Genomic DNA, 18,920 nt, shown 5'->3' with positions numbered 1-18,920 from the left:
AGAAGTTCACATCAAGATCTGAAAAATACGGTCACTAACTGAGGACAAGAGGCAAGAAAGAGGCCAGAGAACAAGGGAGCAGTAGGTCAAAGGAGGAGATTGTTATAACTAATCTGGCCAAGCAGAAAATACACAATGCCAAGTTGTAGACTTCCTCCCTGATACCACCCATCTTCCTCTTTCAGGGCCTCAGGCTCAGGGCTCTCCTTGGGACCCCCTTCCCCACACCTACGTCTGTTCACCACACTTGGGTGGGGAGTTAGCCAAGAATACAGAGGGTCCTCTACTGCACTTAATGGAGTTACTTTGGGAGCCAGAGAAGTCTTTTCAAGACCCAAGGAAGTTAATGTCAGGCACTACAGTAGTCCATCTGGGGAGGCAGATTCTGCTGGACGAGTGCAAGCTGTCTATAGGATTTTCTAATAATATCAAACTAAGTAATAATAATAAAAAAAACCACTTGCCTTGTAACAACTCACTTAAATATAACTAAATGTTTGTTTCCTAGATTCTGTGCCGAACGTGTAAACTAGCATTCTGAAAACAAAGCCACGATCAGTAGCATTTGCTAATTTTTGTGGTGTAGAGATTACTACCATGGTAAATGTCAAGCCCCAACATACAGTCACTAAACAGCGTCGGGAAGAGATGCACACGGCCCTGTGAGCGGGCTCCAGCACACCATGCCTACACCCTTCTTGTTTTATAACAATGGTAGCAAACAATAATGCCTGCAGGGACCAGGCCATGTTCATTCCTGAGTGAAGTAAAGGTGGAAGACTACGCTGAGCAGATGTGTAATCTATCAGGGATGATTGCCACTCAGTGCCAGCTGACCATTGCCCTATGGGGACACACGCCCCTAAGTGCCAGGCATGCTGATTTTCCAAGGAAGTTTAGAAATCCACAGAGTTATATGGCATCTTCCTCTTTTAAAAAATGGTGGCAACTAATTCAGTTGTTGTTCAAACACTGCACAGGCCTCCCCCAAAAAACAGCCTGTAGGAGAAATAGCCGTTTCTGTTATCAAGTTTATACAAACAACCCTGGACTCAACGATCCATTGATAAGACTATTGGTCAATTTAAGAATAACATTTACATAACTTTTTTTTTTTTTAACTTCTGAAACACTATTTCACTGAAACCTGGAGGCAGGGGAATGGGTATGTGAATGTCTGGGACACCATGCCTAGGAGTGCACGTTGACAACAGGAACATACAGGGCCAGGGTGCTGAGGGCTGGACAGCTGTCCAGGGAACAGAGGTGGACAAAGATCTCTATGACAAAGGTCTTATAGCACTAAAGAACACCAGTAGGAGTACTGCTGGCTGAAAAGTGTGGTACAGGTCATAGCGTGCAATCATCTAGACCTGGGCAGATGTGTCGATGTAATGGACCAGACTAAAGTTGGAGTCCATGCTCTTCTGGATGTTCTTCCAGTCAAACTCAGTGCCCTAGGCTCCCACTCAGAGGGGGATGTGGCGGGACATAATGAGCACGGTGGTGGCCCAGCCCCAGGCAGCACCCATGACCTGTACTCCCCCTTGCCTGCATTCTGGGACATGACAAGGTTTAGGCCTATCAGGTCTACCACATCCACGCTGGCCTTCACGAACTCCCCAATGAACTCATACATGCCGCCTTCCCAGGTGAGGAAAAAAAAAGTGGCCAGAAACAGCATCTTGCACAGCTGCACAAAGAGGTGGGTGACCCTGGTCTGCACACATTTCCAGAAGGCATTGTACTCAGGCCACTACACTTGTAGGTGATGAAGTAGGGGAAGTAGCCCAGGGCAAAGCCATTCCTGAAGTAGAACAGGGTCACGGTGCTGACCTCCTGTACCCACCAGAGTGTGGGTCTCTGCCTTGGCCAGACTGACACTCGCTCATGTATAATTATTAGATCGAAAGATAGGAGGGCATAAGGTACATAGCTTTGTCATCAGAGCTAGTATTTACACTAGGGAAAAGGATCTAGAAGTTAGTGTTCAAAAGAATATGAAAAGCTAAAATTTGATTCAACTCCATTACAAACAAGTTTTGCCTCATCATAGGCCCCTCAAAAAAGGTAGAGGAAACTGGACTTAGTTTTATTCCAAAAGAGTACATTTCAACCAGATGACTATGAATAGGGAGAGGATAAACAGGGCCGGAGTGGGGATACGCCTTACCCATGTGCCCAGGTAAAGGCTTGGATTGGTATATCTAATGGCAGGGACCGTGGCTTGTCCAGAGTCTTCTGTGAGTACAAGGGCCAGTTCTATGGCTGCTAGAATAAGAAGGAACCCAACAAGCACCTGAGAAGGAAAAAGACCACTGTTAAGAAGATATCATTCTTTAGAATAGAATGGTTCCTGATAAAGATAATAAAGAGGGTATGCAGTGATTCAGAGAACATGTAAGTAATACTGGCATCAACGAATACTTGTAGTTCAAGTAATGGAATAAAGATCAATGTATGCTAGGACAGGTTTTTGAGGAATGTTGAGTATGGTGATTTTAAACTCTGTTCATAAATTCTGACATCTTCCTTCAAAAAGATCTGGGTACCCCTTTTGTTGACTGTGAGCTTAGTCACTCATTTCTAAAGAGTAGAATATGCTAGAAGGTCATAAAACACAATATGTCTTCCTCGTTCTCTTTCTCAGATCACTTACTTCAGGGAAAGCTACCAACATCATCATGGGGATATTCAAGTAGCTCTATGGAGAGATCCATTTGGTAAGTAACTGGGACCTTTCGCCAACAGCCATGTGAGTGAGTCATCTTAGAATTAGATGCTTTAGCTCCACTCAAACCTTCAGATGACTTTAGTCTCTTCTAGCATGTCAGCTGCAACCTCATGAGAGACCCTAAAGCAGAACCCAGGTAAGCTGCTCCCAAATTTCTGACCCACGGAAAAACTGAGAGAAGAAATGTGTTTTTAATAGCTAAGTTTTGGAGTAATTTGTTACACAATAGGTAATAAAAATAGATTTGAAAAGGGAATCCCCCTACCCCAACTGGGATTTCTAATTTCCTTGGTCATATTCTCTTTCCTTGGTTATTTATTATTCCCCAGCTCTTCCCCATATAACCTTTGAAGTTAACATTGCAAACGAGTGTGACTATGTCACCCTAGGAAGACTCCAAGCCAATCGATATTTGTCCTATGAGTTCATAGGACATCATACACATTGTATTGTTCTAAAGAATCACCCCCACCCATCAGAATGAAAAAAGTACTACTTCCACTGAGGAAGTAGCAATTCTCATTCTCAGAATGAAGATCTTTAGTACCCTCTTCTACCCGCATCCCTTCCCATCCATCTATCCCTACTCATTCCCATGTCTCATTCATCCAGAATAGTTCAGGCAGAGATATTGGGCTGCTTGTAATGAAAACCAACCAAGGAGGGAGGTGAATCCATCTGTAGTAGGACCAGTGTTGTTATTTAGCAAGGCATAAAGTCAAAGACACGTTGATAAAGAGAATGTATTTCTCAAGTAGATTAATACATGATGTTGTGCTTTCCTCACCTGAGGCTGTGGGTTTTTTTCTGGAAAAACACAACAGCTTTTGAAGCATTTATGTTTACCTTTAGGTGACCTGGGAGTAAAATAGAGCAAAAGGTGGAGCTACAGCCCCCAGTCAAGGATGACTTTAGGTCAGGTGAAGGGAATACTAACCAGCTCCTCAGGCCAAGGAAAAAGAGCAGACCCTGCCACGGGCTCACATACATTAAACGCTCGCAAACTGATTAGAAATATACTGAGCAATCCACATCAAAAAGGACAATTTACATTATAGAGAACTCCCACAAAGCAATTTAAAACAAAAACAAACAGTCCAGTGCAAAGGGCATAGAATGGAAAATTTGAAGAAAAAAAGCCACACATGGCTTTTAAGCACAGGAACAGATGTTTAACCTCACTGATAATTAGTGCAATTTCAAATGATAACAATATGCAATTTTTCATGTAACTGATTAGCAAATATCAAAAAGTTTGATAAAAATTTGGTGAGACTGAGGAAAAACCTCTATGGAGGTTAATTTTCACCATATATAAAAACTTTGAGCCCATATACTCTTCATCCAGTAACTTCACTTCTAGGAATTCATGCTACAGACACACTCATAGGTACAAAGTTATTTACTGCAGCACTGCTTATGACAGCAGGTTAGAAACCACCTAGATTTCTATCACATGGGGCACATAAGTTATGGGACACCCAAGTAACAGCATTGTTAGTAGTCACTGAAAAGCAAACAGATTCTGGGGTATCTGGGTGGCTTAGCTGGTTAAGCATCCAACTTGATTTTGGCTCAGGTCATGATCTCAGGGTTCATGGGTTTGAGCCCGCATTGGGCTCTGTGCCTAGCATCTTATTCTACATTTCATAACAAGGTCAATTAGGTCAGTTCAGTTAAACAGTGAGTGGTCTTATTTCAGGAGGTGGTCCTGCAGGTGGGCTTTCAAAGTTAGGCCCACAGTGTGTAAACAACCAGGTAGATAATTAACCAGATATACAAGAAAACCAGAAGAATTCATGATCCAGGCTAGTTTTATAGGCAAACAATAAATATTCAAGGACGATTAATCAGAACTAGAATCTAATACCATAAAGGTAATACCATAAAGGAATCTAACCATAAAGGTTTGTTACTGAAACATTTTTTTCCTTTCCGAAATCACCGTCAAAGGTAGCCAAATTAAGACTAACTTGTTTATAGAACAAGTCCAGTTTTAACAAACTTGGCCTGTTTACATAAGTGCAGCAAGAACAGTGGCTGGCCATTTAAGTTCTTTTAAATCTGGTTTGCTGGAACTTTTCATAAGGAATTTCAGGTTGAGCCGTTAACAGCCTTTCAAGGCCAAGATACTTGCTATTAGACTCCCCTGCAATACCTATGGATTTGGGTTACTTCCTCTTCTTGAGGCCCCCAAAATATCATGAACCTGCTAGGAAGTGACCTTTCCTCCTTACCTGGTAAGGCTCCCAGGAACCCTGTAAACCAGGTACCAGGCCAATTTTTTCCCAACAGGCATTCATTGGCTCCATAAAATCAACCTTAGTTCCTTAAAGCTGTCTGGACATATTGGAGTCTATGCATGTCTCTCTCAAATAGGACATTCCAGTCAAGGCCTTGATAATACAACTAAATGCTTCCAATGGTGCCATGTTACAAGGAAAAAAGATTTTCTTTTGGGGGGGAGGGGAGAGAAAGAGAGAGAGAGAGAATGAATGAATGAATGAATGAATGAATGAATGAATGAATCCCAAGCAGGTTCTGTGCTCTCAGCATGGAGCCCCACTTGGGGCTCAATACCACAAACCAAGAGATCACCACATGAGCCAAAATCAAGAGTCGGATGCTTAACTGACTGAGCCACCCAGGTGCCCCAGAAAACAGATTCTTATTGAACTTCTACAAATAACTGATTTCCCTTAGGACAGATTCTTCTAGCTTCACTTAAGCCAGCCACCATAGCAGCTACTATAGCACTGGGTTGATTAATCATAGGGGCAGATACTAAAGTCCTGTACCATGCCCCCAGGGGTCTCGTCCCCCAATATCTCACAGTCACAACATGCCCACTTTTGCTTAAAGCAGATCATTAGCTCCACTAATTCACTTGCAGAATATGCCCTCATAGCCACTCTCTGACTAGTAGGAATTCCTTCTCCATCATCCCCAGGCTCAAGAGTGGCCTAGGTCTTTGTTTGAATCAGAGGGCTTGCCTGTAAATCCTTTTCCTTTTCCATGATAACATCTTCCTTGCCAGAGAAGTCATCACCCCAGGGATCCCATGCTTTGGGGGCACAAGTCTCTTGAGACAGAGTAGCTCTCACTTGGATACACCGTGGTCTGTGCCCATGCATCTTTGCCATCTTATTTCTAACCCCTACTCCTAACCCTGAAATCCTGCAGACCTAATGTCTGCATTAGAGGAAAACGTGGCTCATTCATCCTTTTCCAAAGCCAAGGCTTCTCTGGTCTGTTCCAATTCTCTTCCTTATTCCTAATTCCCAGTCTGTGGCCTATCACAAAGCACAGATCAACTGCCAAGCTACCACCAAAATAGCTCGTTCGCTATCTCTGTTTCCTTTCCCCACCATTGCAAACAGGATATCTGACAATCCCTGGGGCGTTTTCAGGACAGCCCCATACTCACATGCTGATCCAAAATGCTCAAAAAACCTGGCCAAGGCTCTTCACATGGAGGTAGCTGGCCAACCTGGGGTTCCCCTGAGGACAGGCTTTCCCCTGGCACAGCCCCTTTACCCACGCTGGGGTCATTTCCGGTAGCCTGCAAACCACACCAATCGTCAGCGGGTGGAGGAGGGTCAGTAGTGCATCCTTCAGCCTGAAAAGGCACTTTAATACCGAAAAGCAAAGGAAGCCACTCTATACCATTCACACAGAATTTCGTTCAGGGTAATCACTTACAGACAGGGACTAGCGGGCGGGCGCCAGCTGATGACCCAGGGCGGTACGCAGCTCTTCTCTACCACCTCCCTCCCCGTTCTCTGCAACTACCTGGACCTTAATCCCCAGCTCTTATGGAGCGAGGAGCATGATGGTGAGGTCACAGGGTAGTTATCTAAAGTGGTGCCACCTGTGCACCAGAGACGAGCCCAAGGTGAAGGACCAAAGATGGAGTCAGTGTTGTAAGCATTCCTACAGTAGTCACCAAAATTAAGAATAACGTTAATAACAATGGGAAATTCTTTTTATATCATCTTAAGCAAAAAGCATAGATTATGAAATTGCATATGCAATGAGCTTAATTATGTTTTAAAAATATGCATAATATGTAATCAAGTTTGGGATCTTGAGATGAGATCATCCTGAATTAGAGTAGGCCTTAAGTCCAATGACAAATGTTTGTCTTATAAGAGAATGGGAGAAGACACATAGGCATGGAAGACACAGGCAGAGAATGGAGTCATGCAGCTATAAGTCAAAGAATGCCAGGGATTTCTGGCAGTCCCCAGAAGTTAGGGGAGAGGCATGGGATAGACTCTTCCTCAGAGCTTCCAGAAGGAACCAACATTATCAACACCTAGATTTCAGACTTTTATCCTCTAGAATGTGAAAAAATAAACATGTATTGTTTAAAAAAATAATACACACACACACGACAGGAATTTCCAGTTCAAGATACCAGATTTAGTATATTTATCTCCCATCCTTCTCCATTCCATTGATTTGCTTTATTAGCATGTAATAAATCCATAACAGCACTGAGAATACGAATGGAGAAGGGTAAGCTCAGTAGACCAGAAAAGTTCTAGAAGACAAAAAGCAAACATGTCAATAGTGACAAGAAAAAGAGCAGAGAAAACCATGGCCCAAAACATGTAAGAAAAGGCAGCAGCGAAAGAGGAGCCTGATGCAGACATTACTGGTCGCTGTGTTTGTACCTTCTGTCTGTCCGGGATTCACCCTCTGTTCTTGCCCCTATAAGCCTAGAGTGGTAACAATTGGCCACTAAGCTCCAGGTCCCCTTTTAGATACAATCTTCTCACGTGATCCTTTTTTCCCTCAGCCACCTGTTTCCCATTTGGGCCTGACTGGTAAATTGCCTACTCAAACAATTGGGAGCTCTGTTGGAAGCTGGACCCATTTCCAACCCTATGAGATGAGTCAAAACCTATGATGTTGGTCCCATTCTCCTGGCCTGTAATTGCTTTGGCCATGGGCTTGCAACACAATTCTGGCCAAAGAGAACTGGGGAACAGCTTGTGGGGACTAGTTTGTGGGGGCTCTGGGGAAGTTTTTTTCCCTCAGTGATAAATGTGATACATAGATCCAGAATATATAAAGAACTCTTTACAACTCAACAACAACAACAGCAACAAAACATACAGAACTCAATTAAAAAATAGGCAAAGGATTTAAAGAATTTTTTATTTCCTAAAAAGGTATACAAATGGCCAAAAAGCATATGAAAAGATGCTCAACATTATTAATCATTAGGGAAATGCAAATCAAAACCACAGTAAAATACCACTTCACACCTACTCTGATATCTATAACTGAAAAGATGAACAGTAACAATTATTGGTGAGGATGAGTATTAGAACCCTCGCACATTGCTGGCAGGAATGTTTAAGGATGCAGCCACTTTGGAAGACAGTTTGTCATTTCCTCAAAATATCAAACATAGGGCTACCATATGTTAGCGGTTCGACTCTTAAGTATATACCTAAGAAAATTGAAGACCTATGTCCGCCCCAAATAAACACAATATAGGAAATCTATCCAATGGTATATTATTTGGCCATACAAAGGAATGAAGTATTGATAGGTGTATAACATGGATGAACCTTGAAAACATAATGCTAAATGAAAAAAGCCAGACACAAAATGCTATATATTGTATGACTGCATTTATATAGGAAATATCCAGACTAGGCATAAATAGAGACAGAAAGCAACTTTGCGGTTTCCAGGGGATAAGGGGAGTAGGACAGAGTGGGGTGACTGTTTAATGGTACAAAGTTTCCACTTGGGGTGATGGAAAGTCCTGGAACTGAAGAGTGGTGATAGTTGCACAACATTGTGAATGTATTTAATGCTACTGTATCTTACACTTTAAATTGGTTGAAATGGTCAACTTCACATTCTATGTATTTTCCTATAATAATAACAATAAAAAAGGAGTGAATTACTGACTCACGCTACAGCATGTATAAATTTTGAAAACATTTTGCAAGTTAAATAGGTCAGGTGCTAAAGGCTACATATTGTATAATTCCATGTCTATAAAATGTTCTGAATAGGCAACTTCATAGAAAGTTGATTAGTAGTTGCCAGGGGAGAGGGGAGAGGGGAGGGAGGGGAAGGGAATGGATTGTTACTGCTTCATATGTCCTGGATCTCTTGGAGTGATGAAGCTATTCTGGAACTAGACAGTAGTGATGGGCACACAATTTTGTGAGTCTTCTAAAAACCACTGAAGTGTATACTTTAAACAGGTGTGTTTTATGGTATGTAGACTATATGTTAATAAAGCTAATTTTTTTAAGTGACACATAGGGGCATCTGATCTCTTTATCTGCCTCTGGACACTGACTGGGGGGTGTGATACCTGGAGCTGCTGCAGCCATCCTGTAATCACATGCTAGCTTGATAATTGGTTCAACAAGCTGAGGCAATCAGAAAAAAGATGAAAATAATCAGCCATCTGCTGAGGTTGCTGAGTCTCTAAAGTAATAAATCCTGGAGCTGCACTACCTCTGGTCTTCCTGTTCTGTAAGATAATAAATTCCTTATTTTTTAAGCTAACAGGTGGAACTCACAGGTGAGTCTCCCACTGATAGAAATCTATTCTCTATAGTCAGCCTCCGCCTAGAGTAAGACTGGGAAAAAGGACAGAAATGACAGTCCTAATTGAAGTTCTGTGTACAGAACTGGTACAGTTACGCCAGGCATGTCCTTCTTTCCCCCACTTGCAAATCATCACAAATCCACTGACAACTGTATTTGCCACTGTTGCAGGCTGAGTCTGGAGTTCTTTCTTGTCCAGCGAGAGAGCAGACGCAGAACTGAATACGAGAGGGGTTAGTGGGGTGGGGGGGGGGGAGGAGACAAGAATCCCGAACAGGGGTTTCATCTCTGTATTAATTGAGCTCACAAGATATTACCCACATGGTGAACGTGAAGAAAACAAGATCTTACACACGTGAAAGTGGAGAAAACAATCAGACAGTAATCGTTAACTTGTGTGTGTAAGAAGCAAAGGGTCAGGGGGCAGGCGGCAAGTGGTTTGTGATCAAAGTACAATAGTATATTGTATTGGTGTTCAAGTGGAAAGTAACTTCCTGCAGGTGTTATAACAAGTTACTCATGCTTCCATTACAATATCTCACTAGCTAACCTGGGGTGCTTTTACCACGTGGTAGCAGCTTTCTGTCCTAAGCTTTTCCTCTAACCCATTTATATAAGTAGAACCTATTTCCCCACATGCCACCACTACTCCTAAGCAAGCTAAAACAGATGTACTCTCCAAAGAAATGGAATGCTTAAAAACAAAAATGAAAAAGAAGTGGGGGGGCGGCGCCTGGGTGGCTCAGTTGGTTAAGCATTGGCGTTCGGCTCAGGGCATGATCTCTGGTGCATGACTTCGAGTCCCAAGTTGGGCTCTGTGCCGACAGCTCAGAGCCTGGAGTCTTCTTTGGATTCTGTGTTGCCCTCTCTCTCTGCCTCTCCCCAACTTGCGTGCTGGTGCGCACATGCTCTCTCTCTCTCTCTAAAACTGAATAAACATTAAAAAACAAAACAAAAAAAACGGAATGCTTTTCCTGAGGAGGGGTAGCAAGATAGTATGTGTCTTGGTGCCCCAGAGTAAAACAGTCTTCATTCGGTACAGCACAGGCAACTGCTCTTGGGAGAAGCCAGTAGGTCCACACAGTTGTCCAGTTGACTCAGACTCAGAGGCAGTCTTGCCCTCAAGAAGGGACAGCTGGGGAAGCTGACTTACATAACGGCAGAGGGACCTACTCCAGCCACATATATTCATTAACTTAGTCCCTCACTTATAATTGCAACAAAGAATGCTAATAACCATAAGAAAGTTGAGAAAAGCCAATACTAGCAAAGAAGATAGCCAAGATAATTAAACAGAACAACTGATTCTGGGATAAAACAAATTATTAAGTGAAGAGAGAATGATTTTAAATTATTTTGAAATTAATGTACTAAGAGAGATTTGAGAATACAGTGCATCCATTAATAGGTTGATGTTTAAAAAAAAATAAAAGGTAGGGGTGCCTGGGTGGCTCAGTTGGTCGGGCATCTGACTTTGGCTCAGGTCATGAGCTCACAGCTCATGAGTTCAAGCCCCGCGTCGGGCTCTGTGCTGATAGCTCAGAGCCTGGAGCCTGCTTCAGATTCTGTGTCTCTGTCTCTCTCTGCCCCTCCCCTGCTCTCTCTCTCTCTCTCAAAAATAAATAAACATTAAAAAAAAGTATATTCAGAAATTAAGAATAATTCTTAGAAACCAAACCTATGATTGTGAAAATAAAGGCTCGTTACGATGACTGGAAGAAAAAATTGGGGAATATCTTAGAACTTAGGTGAAGCAAGAAAAAGAAATTTAAAAAGAGAGAAGTTGAGAAGGAAAATCAATGCAGTGTTCAAAATCCACCCAAAAATAGTTCTGAAAAGATGGAATTTCAAAATTGGAGGAAAGGAAATGAAAGAAGTAATGTATGAAAATTTCTCCGAGATAAGAAAGACACGAGTTTTTAGATTGAAAGTGTAGAACCCACTGAATGAAAAAAGACCCATGTAAACAGACTCTCGTGAAATTTCAGGACATAAAGAATAAAGAGGATAAAAGCTTCTAGAGAGGATAACAAGAAATGAGAAGAATTCTATCTCAGTAGCACAGGATGTTGGGGAAAATATAGCAACATCTTCAGAGTTTTTTTTTTTTAATTGTTTTGAAGCTAGCATTCCATCTCCAGAAGAACAATGTCAGAAAGCAAGGAGAGTTGCTCTCTGAAAATTTCATTTGAGGATGTTCTCCATATCCAAGAAATTTCTAATTTCTAATTTCTAATTCTCTCATTTTACACAAAAGGGGCATCAAGATGTAGAATCTAAAATTGATGGCGGATTATTTTTAGGAATGAAGGTAACCAACAGAAAAACTGAAAACAGTCATACAAAATGAGAAGACTGAGAGAAAGGGAAGAAGAAGAAAAAGGAAGCTGAAGGTAGGGCCAGTCAACCAAATTCCTTGTCTTTCACAGAGGACAGAAATGGATCTTTTTTGAAGGTGATAAATCAAGAAATACAGGTATAAACACATAATTTGTGATATGGAGATAACCATCGAAATAATTTTAAATGAAGGCCTCTAGAGAATGATACTGGAGGGTAAAGGGGTGAGAAAGAGACTTCGGCTTTTCATTTTTTTTTTAAGAGAGTGGCAGGAAACATACCAAATGTTAATAGGAGTATAATAGGAATTAATAGGAGTGATAACAATTATAAATAGATTTAATTTTCTTCCTATTTCTCAAACCTTCTACAATAACCATGCATTGTTTTTATAATCAGAAGTACACGCACACTTTTACTAAATAGGATCAGGGAAATATTATCATTGTTTATAATGATTACCATGTCCTTAAGTGGTCTTTGTCCCTGATCTCTGATTTATTGGAGGAGCTTCAAGCACACACGGAGTTTACTAAACTTTAAAGTGACACAATCTCACTAGTATTAAAAACAAAGAAAGAAAGAAAAGGAGAGTAGTCTGGCCATATTTAATATCTCTCCATCTTTGCAAGGTCCTCCTTTTCCCAGAGCTTTACGAATGACAAGCACTCTGGTTTAATCTTCTATTCATTATACATGTCTATTTCTACCACTTCCTTGGAAGATAAGTGTCTAGCTTCAGTGTCAGTATTTTCAGGGACTATAACTCCCAGCAGTATATTCTATTTTCAGAAAGTTAGTATTATTAGAAAGTCCTTTAATATATTTAGCCAAAGTGGGCTTCCCTGGAATAACCTCCACCCACTTAGTCTTGATCCTGCTCTCTGAAACTTTTCAGAACAAGCCTGGCAATCTTCTATGCTATATTATGCAATCACTTAAAGATGATTTCCATGTTTCACTGGGTCAACACCAAGTTTATTTTTGCTGTTGCTGCACATCTTGCTTTGACCTCAGAATTTCCACAAACTCCAGAACCAAATTCCTCTTTTGTTTCCCTGGGTCTGAATATGAGCTCATTCACTCATTGATTTTGTAATTCAGTTCATTCAATTACCTACTGTGCATCAGGTCCTTTCAGTAAGAATGCACATTTAAGCAAACAAATAAATGTGTAGAATCTCTCACCCTGGTCAAGCAATCTGACTTATTTCAGACAAGTGCAGACAGTTCAGGAAAGTCAGAGAGAAATAGCCCAAAAGCAGGTGGAAGAGGAAATGGAGAAATAAAATCAAGTTGAAGAATGAGCCAAGAAGAAGGTTCTCATAGAAGAAGTAACGTTTTACTGTGTGCGGAATTATATTTCGGACTGTTCAGAGAAGAGACCAGTTATTTTGAAATTTTCAAGAGGAATCTAATTTGTGTTTGTCACTCTCAGGGTAGAGGACAAAAAAGGAAAGTATAAATTGTGAATGGAACTCCTGAGACTATGAGCAAGGGTAAGTGAATTATTACCTACAGAAAAAAAAAAAAAGGTAATACATTGATTTTCTTTTCCTCTATAGGGATTTATATTTATAAAAGTTAGCAAAATGTGATATACCCGTATACCTGTATAATGGAATATTATTCAGTCATATAAAGGGATGATGCACTCATACATGCTACAATATGGGTGAACCATGAAAACCTTGTGCTAACTGAAAGAAGCCATCATAGAAGACCACATATTATTTTAAGATTCCATTTATATGAAATGTCTAAAATAGGGAAAATATAGAGACAGCAAATGGTTAGTGGTTGCTTGGGCTAAGGAGGATGGGGAGATGGGGGTTTCTTTCTGTTCTAAAATTGATTGTGGTGATGGTTACACATATAAATATGCTTAAAAAATAGCATTTAAGTGGGTAAATTGTATGGTTGTGAATTACATTTCAATAAAGCTGTTTTTAAACATTAATTAACAAATATAACTAGGATAGAGTACTGATTTACTCATTACCCAGCCTTATCTTGGAAGCCCCCAAAAAAGACAGTTGACTGATTTTCTTTTTTTTTAATTTTTTTAACGTTTATTTATTTTTGAGACAGAGAGAGACAGAGCATGAACGGGGGAGGGTCAGAGACAGAGGGAGACACAGAATCTGAAACAGGCTCCAGGCTCTGAGCGGTCAGCACAGAGCCCGACGCGGGGCTCGAACTCACGGACTGTGAGATCGTGACCTGAGCCGAAGTCGGTCACTTAACCGACTGAGCCACCCAGGCGCCCCTTGACTGATTTTCTAACAAAAAGCTCTGACTTATTTTCAAGGTTATTAAAGCGTATTATTCAATGTTCAGAATCTAACACATTCTTGATTTGATCCCTACTTCTAGACTGCATTTAATATTAACATTCAAAAAATTCATACTGAGTGCTAAGCTGTGCTTGGCACTTGGGTCAGCAAAGAGGACAGCAACCCTGCCCCCACTCTTGGGGACTGTTCATTCCTATCCAGAGTCCAACAAGACTCACCACCAGCCCCTGCCTTGGAGAGTCGATAAAAATCCCATTTCGGTTGACCAAGTTCCTTTCTTCCTTTTAGATTCCAGGTAATCTGATGTCATTGGTATGTGTGCTCATAGAACATTAAATCTAATTGGCATTTTAAAAACCTTGTTTAAGGATCAGGACAGGTAGGGAAAAACAAACAAACAAACAAACAATAACAAACTAGTGAAAAAAGCAGATGGTGGATTTTATGAGGTGGCTTTTTTTCTTCTTTTTTTAAAATTGTTTAAAAAATTTTAAAATTTACATCCCAGTTAGTTAGTATATAGTGCAATAATGATTTCAGGAGTAGAATCCAGTGATTCATCACCTATGTACAACACCCAGTGCTCATCCCAGCAAGTGTCCTCCTTAATGCCTCTTGACCATTTAGCCCATCCCCTTACCCATAGCCCCTCCAGCAATCCTCAGTTTGTTCTCTGCATTTAAGAGTCTCTTATGTTTTGTCCCCCTCCCTGTTTTTGTATTTGCTTTCCTTCTCCTATGTTCATCTGTTTTGTATCTTAAATTCCACATATGAGTGAAGTCATATGATCTTTGTCTTTCTCTGACTAATTTCACTTAGCATAATACCCTGTGATTTGACTTGGCAACCTTAGTTGAATGTCTCGGTTCCCACAAGACCCTTTCTGCATTAATCAGTGTCATTGGCTGAGGGGCTTCTCCCCTAGTTCTTGCTGGATTCTCTCCCGCAGCTCCTGTTCCTTCCATATTTCCCTACTCGGGTATATGCCTGTGAGCACTCACCCTAACTCACTCTACTGTCAGTGACTGTCCAGACTCATGGAAGACTTTGGGAAAATGGAAGCCTTATTTCAGACCCAAGTTATGGGAGATGAGTGATGGTTGGATTGCCTGAACTGTGCAGAGGACACGTTTTATTTCCACCTCATTGTAGGTGCCAACTGAATTGTAGTCTCCTGATTTATTAGAACAGCTTCAAGACAGGTCATCCAGTATTTGTTTCTCAAATATTAAAAATAACTATTAGACTGATCGATTACTCATCATTGGTGTTTAAAGAGTCTGATATCAGTAAGATTTAAGAGTCACTATCATTGTGTAAAAATTAAAGTCACCTTAACTAAGAAATATGGCAAGGGGCGAGTGAGCACCTGTCTCAAGAAAGCTGGCTAAAAATAGGGAAGAAGACACTTTAACCACCAACAAAATGTCTCTATTGTGCACCAAGTAATTAGTTCGAAAATAGTGGAGTTCCCCATACCTGCTTAGCAAGATAGAGTTTGGTGATAGATGATCTGTTGATCTTGGTTCTGTATACATGAAGAAGCTGCCAAGGGGCCAGGAGCCAAAGGAAACCCAAGGGAATCCACACCAGAACAGTTTGCTCAAAACAAAGTGGCAGGTCTGCTTCTGGGCTATCCAGGAATGAAGAATTCTGGGGGACCAAAAACAGAAGGATTGTTGAATATACTCATGTTTTGAAGACAGAAAACCAGTGCGAGACCACCCTCCCCTCCGACCCGTTTCTAAACAATTTTAACTCAGTTCTACATCCATATCTGGCCTGACCCATTAACTAGCTGCATTTTCCTATTTATTTCCATTGATATAGCTTCAACATTTAATGACAGTGACTTTTCTGGCCAACCCAACCTTAAAAAGCCTTTCTTTCTAGGCGAATTTCTCCACCAGCTCTTCTCAGGAAACTTCACTACTGCATTTGCCAGGTTGCGGGAAGAAGAAGAATGGACAGTTCCTCAATTCAAACAGTTCCCTGGGATATAGAAACTTGTTCTTCTTCTACTTTTTAGCACTGATTAAGCTCCCTGACAGATGTTCCAACATGCAGCCAGCAGGATGCTTTAGTCACACTATGATATTTAGCCTCCTTTGAGCCAGAGGGGCTTATAGTGATTGGAACCTGAGGGGATTGTTGGCACAGGAGCTGCAAAGGCACTATCGGATGGGAGGCTCGTTCCCAGCAGGTCTGTAGTCTTTACTTTCTGTAATAGGTAGAAGTGTCTTGGGAAGTGGGGGTGGGAACACCAGTTCTTATTTCTCAGTCTTGTAAGGGGTAATTTTTCTCTCCTTATAAATATTTTCAAATTGTTTTTGTATAGTTGTTTGCACAGACTCTTTAAAGAAAACATTGAGGTGCCCTGACCAAGAGCTCTGTCAGATATTCTCAGAATTCTCCAAAGATGCCCTGCTGAGGGGCACCTGGGTGGTTCAGTCGGTTGAGTACCCGACTTGGGCTCAGGTCATGATCTCACAGTTCATGAGTTCAAACCCGGCATCAGGCTCACCACTGTCAGCGTATAGCCTGCTTTGGATCCTCTGTCTCCTTCTCTCTCTGCCCATCCCCCTCTCACGCTCTCTCTCTCTCTGTCTCTCAAAAAGAAATAAATATTAAAAAAAAAAAAAAAAAAAGATGGCCTGCTGAGATCCTGGGGCCTATTAAGCCCCATCTGCCTGTGGTATGGAGGTCCTAGCCTGAGGCCCTTGTGGCCCAGGTTCTTTCTAAGATGGGAATGCTAACTTTGCTATCTCATTCTTACTCTTCTTATCTCTCCACCAAGAGATTCTAACTTTAGAATTCAGAAGAATAACCTAAGATATTTAAACTATTTTAACAAGCCCTCCATGTGATTCTGGTGCTGTGCTAGGCATTTGAAGACCACACTTTCACAGAATCATTAAATCCTAGGTTCCTTCTCATTTTCTATTCCACTAAGCCATTTAGTAACTGTTGCTCACCCTGTCTGCCTTGAAATTCTCTGCTCTAATGGTTTCAAAATGGTCTTGGTGCTCGTGACACCCAAATCTGCATCCCTGGCCTCAACTTCCACTCCACACCCCTAACTGCCAGGTCCTCTAGAACATATAGCTATCACTTCAACCTCAGCATGCCTCGACAAAACTCAACCAGGGTCTCCTCTTCTTCCTCTCACCCCACAAACCCCACAACAACTTTCCCTCCTAATATTGTTGAGATTGGAAGTCTTTTCCCTATTTTTCTTTAGAGAAGATGATTTTGCAGCTAGCTAGTTTGAGAAGAGTCTAGGAGGGGCACCTGGGTAGCTCAGCCTGTTAAGCGTCTGACTTCGGCTGAGGCCATGATCTCATGGTTTGTGAGTTCGAGCCCCACATCAGGCTTTGTGCTGACAGCTTGGAGCCTGGAGCCTGCTTCAGATTCTGTGTTTCCCTCTCTCTCTTTGCCCCTCCCCTGCTCATGTTCTGTCTCTCTCTCTGCCAAAAATAAAATAAAGATTAAGAAAATTTTCAAAATAAAAAAAAGAGTCTAGGATATAATAAACATATGTTAGAGAATATGTTACCTCTCCCACATAGAATGTCCTCTGGAGATATTATGACTTATCTTCTCTTAAACAAACAAACAAACAAACAAACCCTAGAAGAAACAAAACCAAATCCTGAGGTTTAGACCACCTGCACATCTAACTTTTCTGGTTCTTATTGGTAGCCACTTGAGGTTCATCTACTATTTGTTCTGAGTCTGAGAAGAGTCAACAGTGAAGAGAAGTAGTATTTCTCACCCAAAATGTAGAGTTGCAGAACTTCTCCAGCATGATTCCTGGAGCACTTCTGGAATGAAGGCTCTTTTGTGACTCTGTTGTTTCTTATTAAGTCTTCCTCAGAGAAGGTGGACTCAAGTTGCAGTTCAGGATGTTATCTCCTATTCTGACATTCCAGATAAAATCATGTTTCCTGACCTTTCATCCTAACAGCTTAGTCATTAACTTGCTCAGATGTTTATTTGCATTATCTCAGTAGCTAGACATGTGACTGAGGGGCCCCAGAGGCAGGTAGACTCACCATCCCCCGAAGAACCAGAAGCCTCTGTAGGTATGGTCTTATGTAAAGGGAATCACTGGAAAATGTCAGCAGAGGCATGCCTGGGTGGCTCAGTTGGTTGAGTGTCCAACTTCGGCTCAGGTCATGATCTCCCTGCTTGTGAATTTGAGACCGTGTCTGGCTCTGTGCTGACAGCCCAGAGCCTGGAGCCTGCTGCAGATACTGTCTCCATCTCTCTCTGCCCCTCCCCTGCTCACACACTCTCTCTCTCAAGTATAAATAAAAAATAAACATTAAAAATTTTTGAAAAAAAAGAAAAACAAGAAAAATGTCAGCAGAGCTGGCAGACAACCCAGGAGAGAAGGAGCCTTTCCTTCTCTTGAAGACATATAACCTAAAAAGAGAAGTGTCCATGGAGGGGCAACTATCTTTAAACATGCAGTTTTACTTCTGTTTTAAGGCCTTAGAATTTATAGGAATGAGAAATGTCCTACTCTTCTGGATTTTAAGTTGAAAGTTTAAAAATAGTATAAACTTTATTTGAAAAACTCAGGTTATAAAATAGTATATCCAGTGTGAACCTATACGTAAATATACGTTATGCAACAAAATGTTAACCTTAGCTGTTAGAGTTGTGGGTGATTTTCCTTTTTGCTTGTCTGTATTTTCTGATTTTTTTCCCATAATTATCAGGTATTATGCAATAATATTTTAAAGCAATCTTTTTGTATTGTGGTAAAAAACATGACAGAAATTTTACCATCCAACCATTTCTAAGCGTATACAGTTCAGGAGTGTCAAGTATATTCACTATATTCACATTGTTGTGCAACCACTCTCCAGAACTTTTCCCAACTGAAACTGGGAAATTTTGCCCAACTGAAACTCTATACCCAGTAGACAACAACTCCCCATTAGCCCCTCCCC

General features: G+C 41.2%; 1 protein-coding gene and 1 pseudogene across 9 annotated transcripts in view; both read right to left on the bottom strand.

Annotated features, from left to right (window-relative positions):
• On the bottom strand, window positions 1–2,051 carry LOC102901484 (annotated as a pseudogene).
• The window catches only part of ABCC2 (ATP binding cassette subfamily C member 2), a 72,054-nt gene extending 53,932 nt beyond the window's left edge, over window positions 1–18,122 (bottom strand). For 3 of the 9 annotated variants that reach the window (XM_019813695.3, XM_045040547.1, XM_045040548.1), the window contains exons 1-3: window positions 17,735–18,118; window positions 15,439–15,612; window positions 2,174–2,299 (exon numbers count right to left, since the gene is read on the bottom strand). In XM_019813695.3, coding sequence (XP_019669254.2) covers window positions 2,174–2,299; window positions 15,439–15,612; window positions 17,735–17,767 — 333 coding nt within the window. In that variant the 5' untranslated portion in view covers window positions 17,768–18,118. Of the gene's footprint in view, window positions 1–2,173; window positions 2,300–15,438; window positions 15,613–17,734 lie in introns of all 9 variants that reach the window. The other 6 variants (XM_045040546.1, XM_019813693.2, XM_019813691.3 and 3 more) reach the window with 4 other exon arrangements.
• Window positions 18,123–18,920: the final 798 nt, after the last annotated feature.

This window comes from Felis catus, chromosome D2 (assembly GCF_018350175.1).
Source record: "Felis catus isolate Fca126 chromosome D2, F.catus_Fca126_mat1.0, whole genome shotgun sequence".
Lineage (NCBI taxonomy): Eukaryota > Metazoa > Chordata > Mammalia > Carnivora > Felidae > Felis > Felis catus.
The sequence above is the reverse complement of the archived record's forward strand: the minus strand, read 5'-3'. Positions and strand labels throughout refer to the sequence as shown.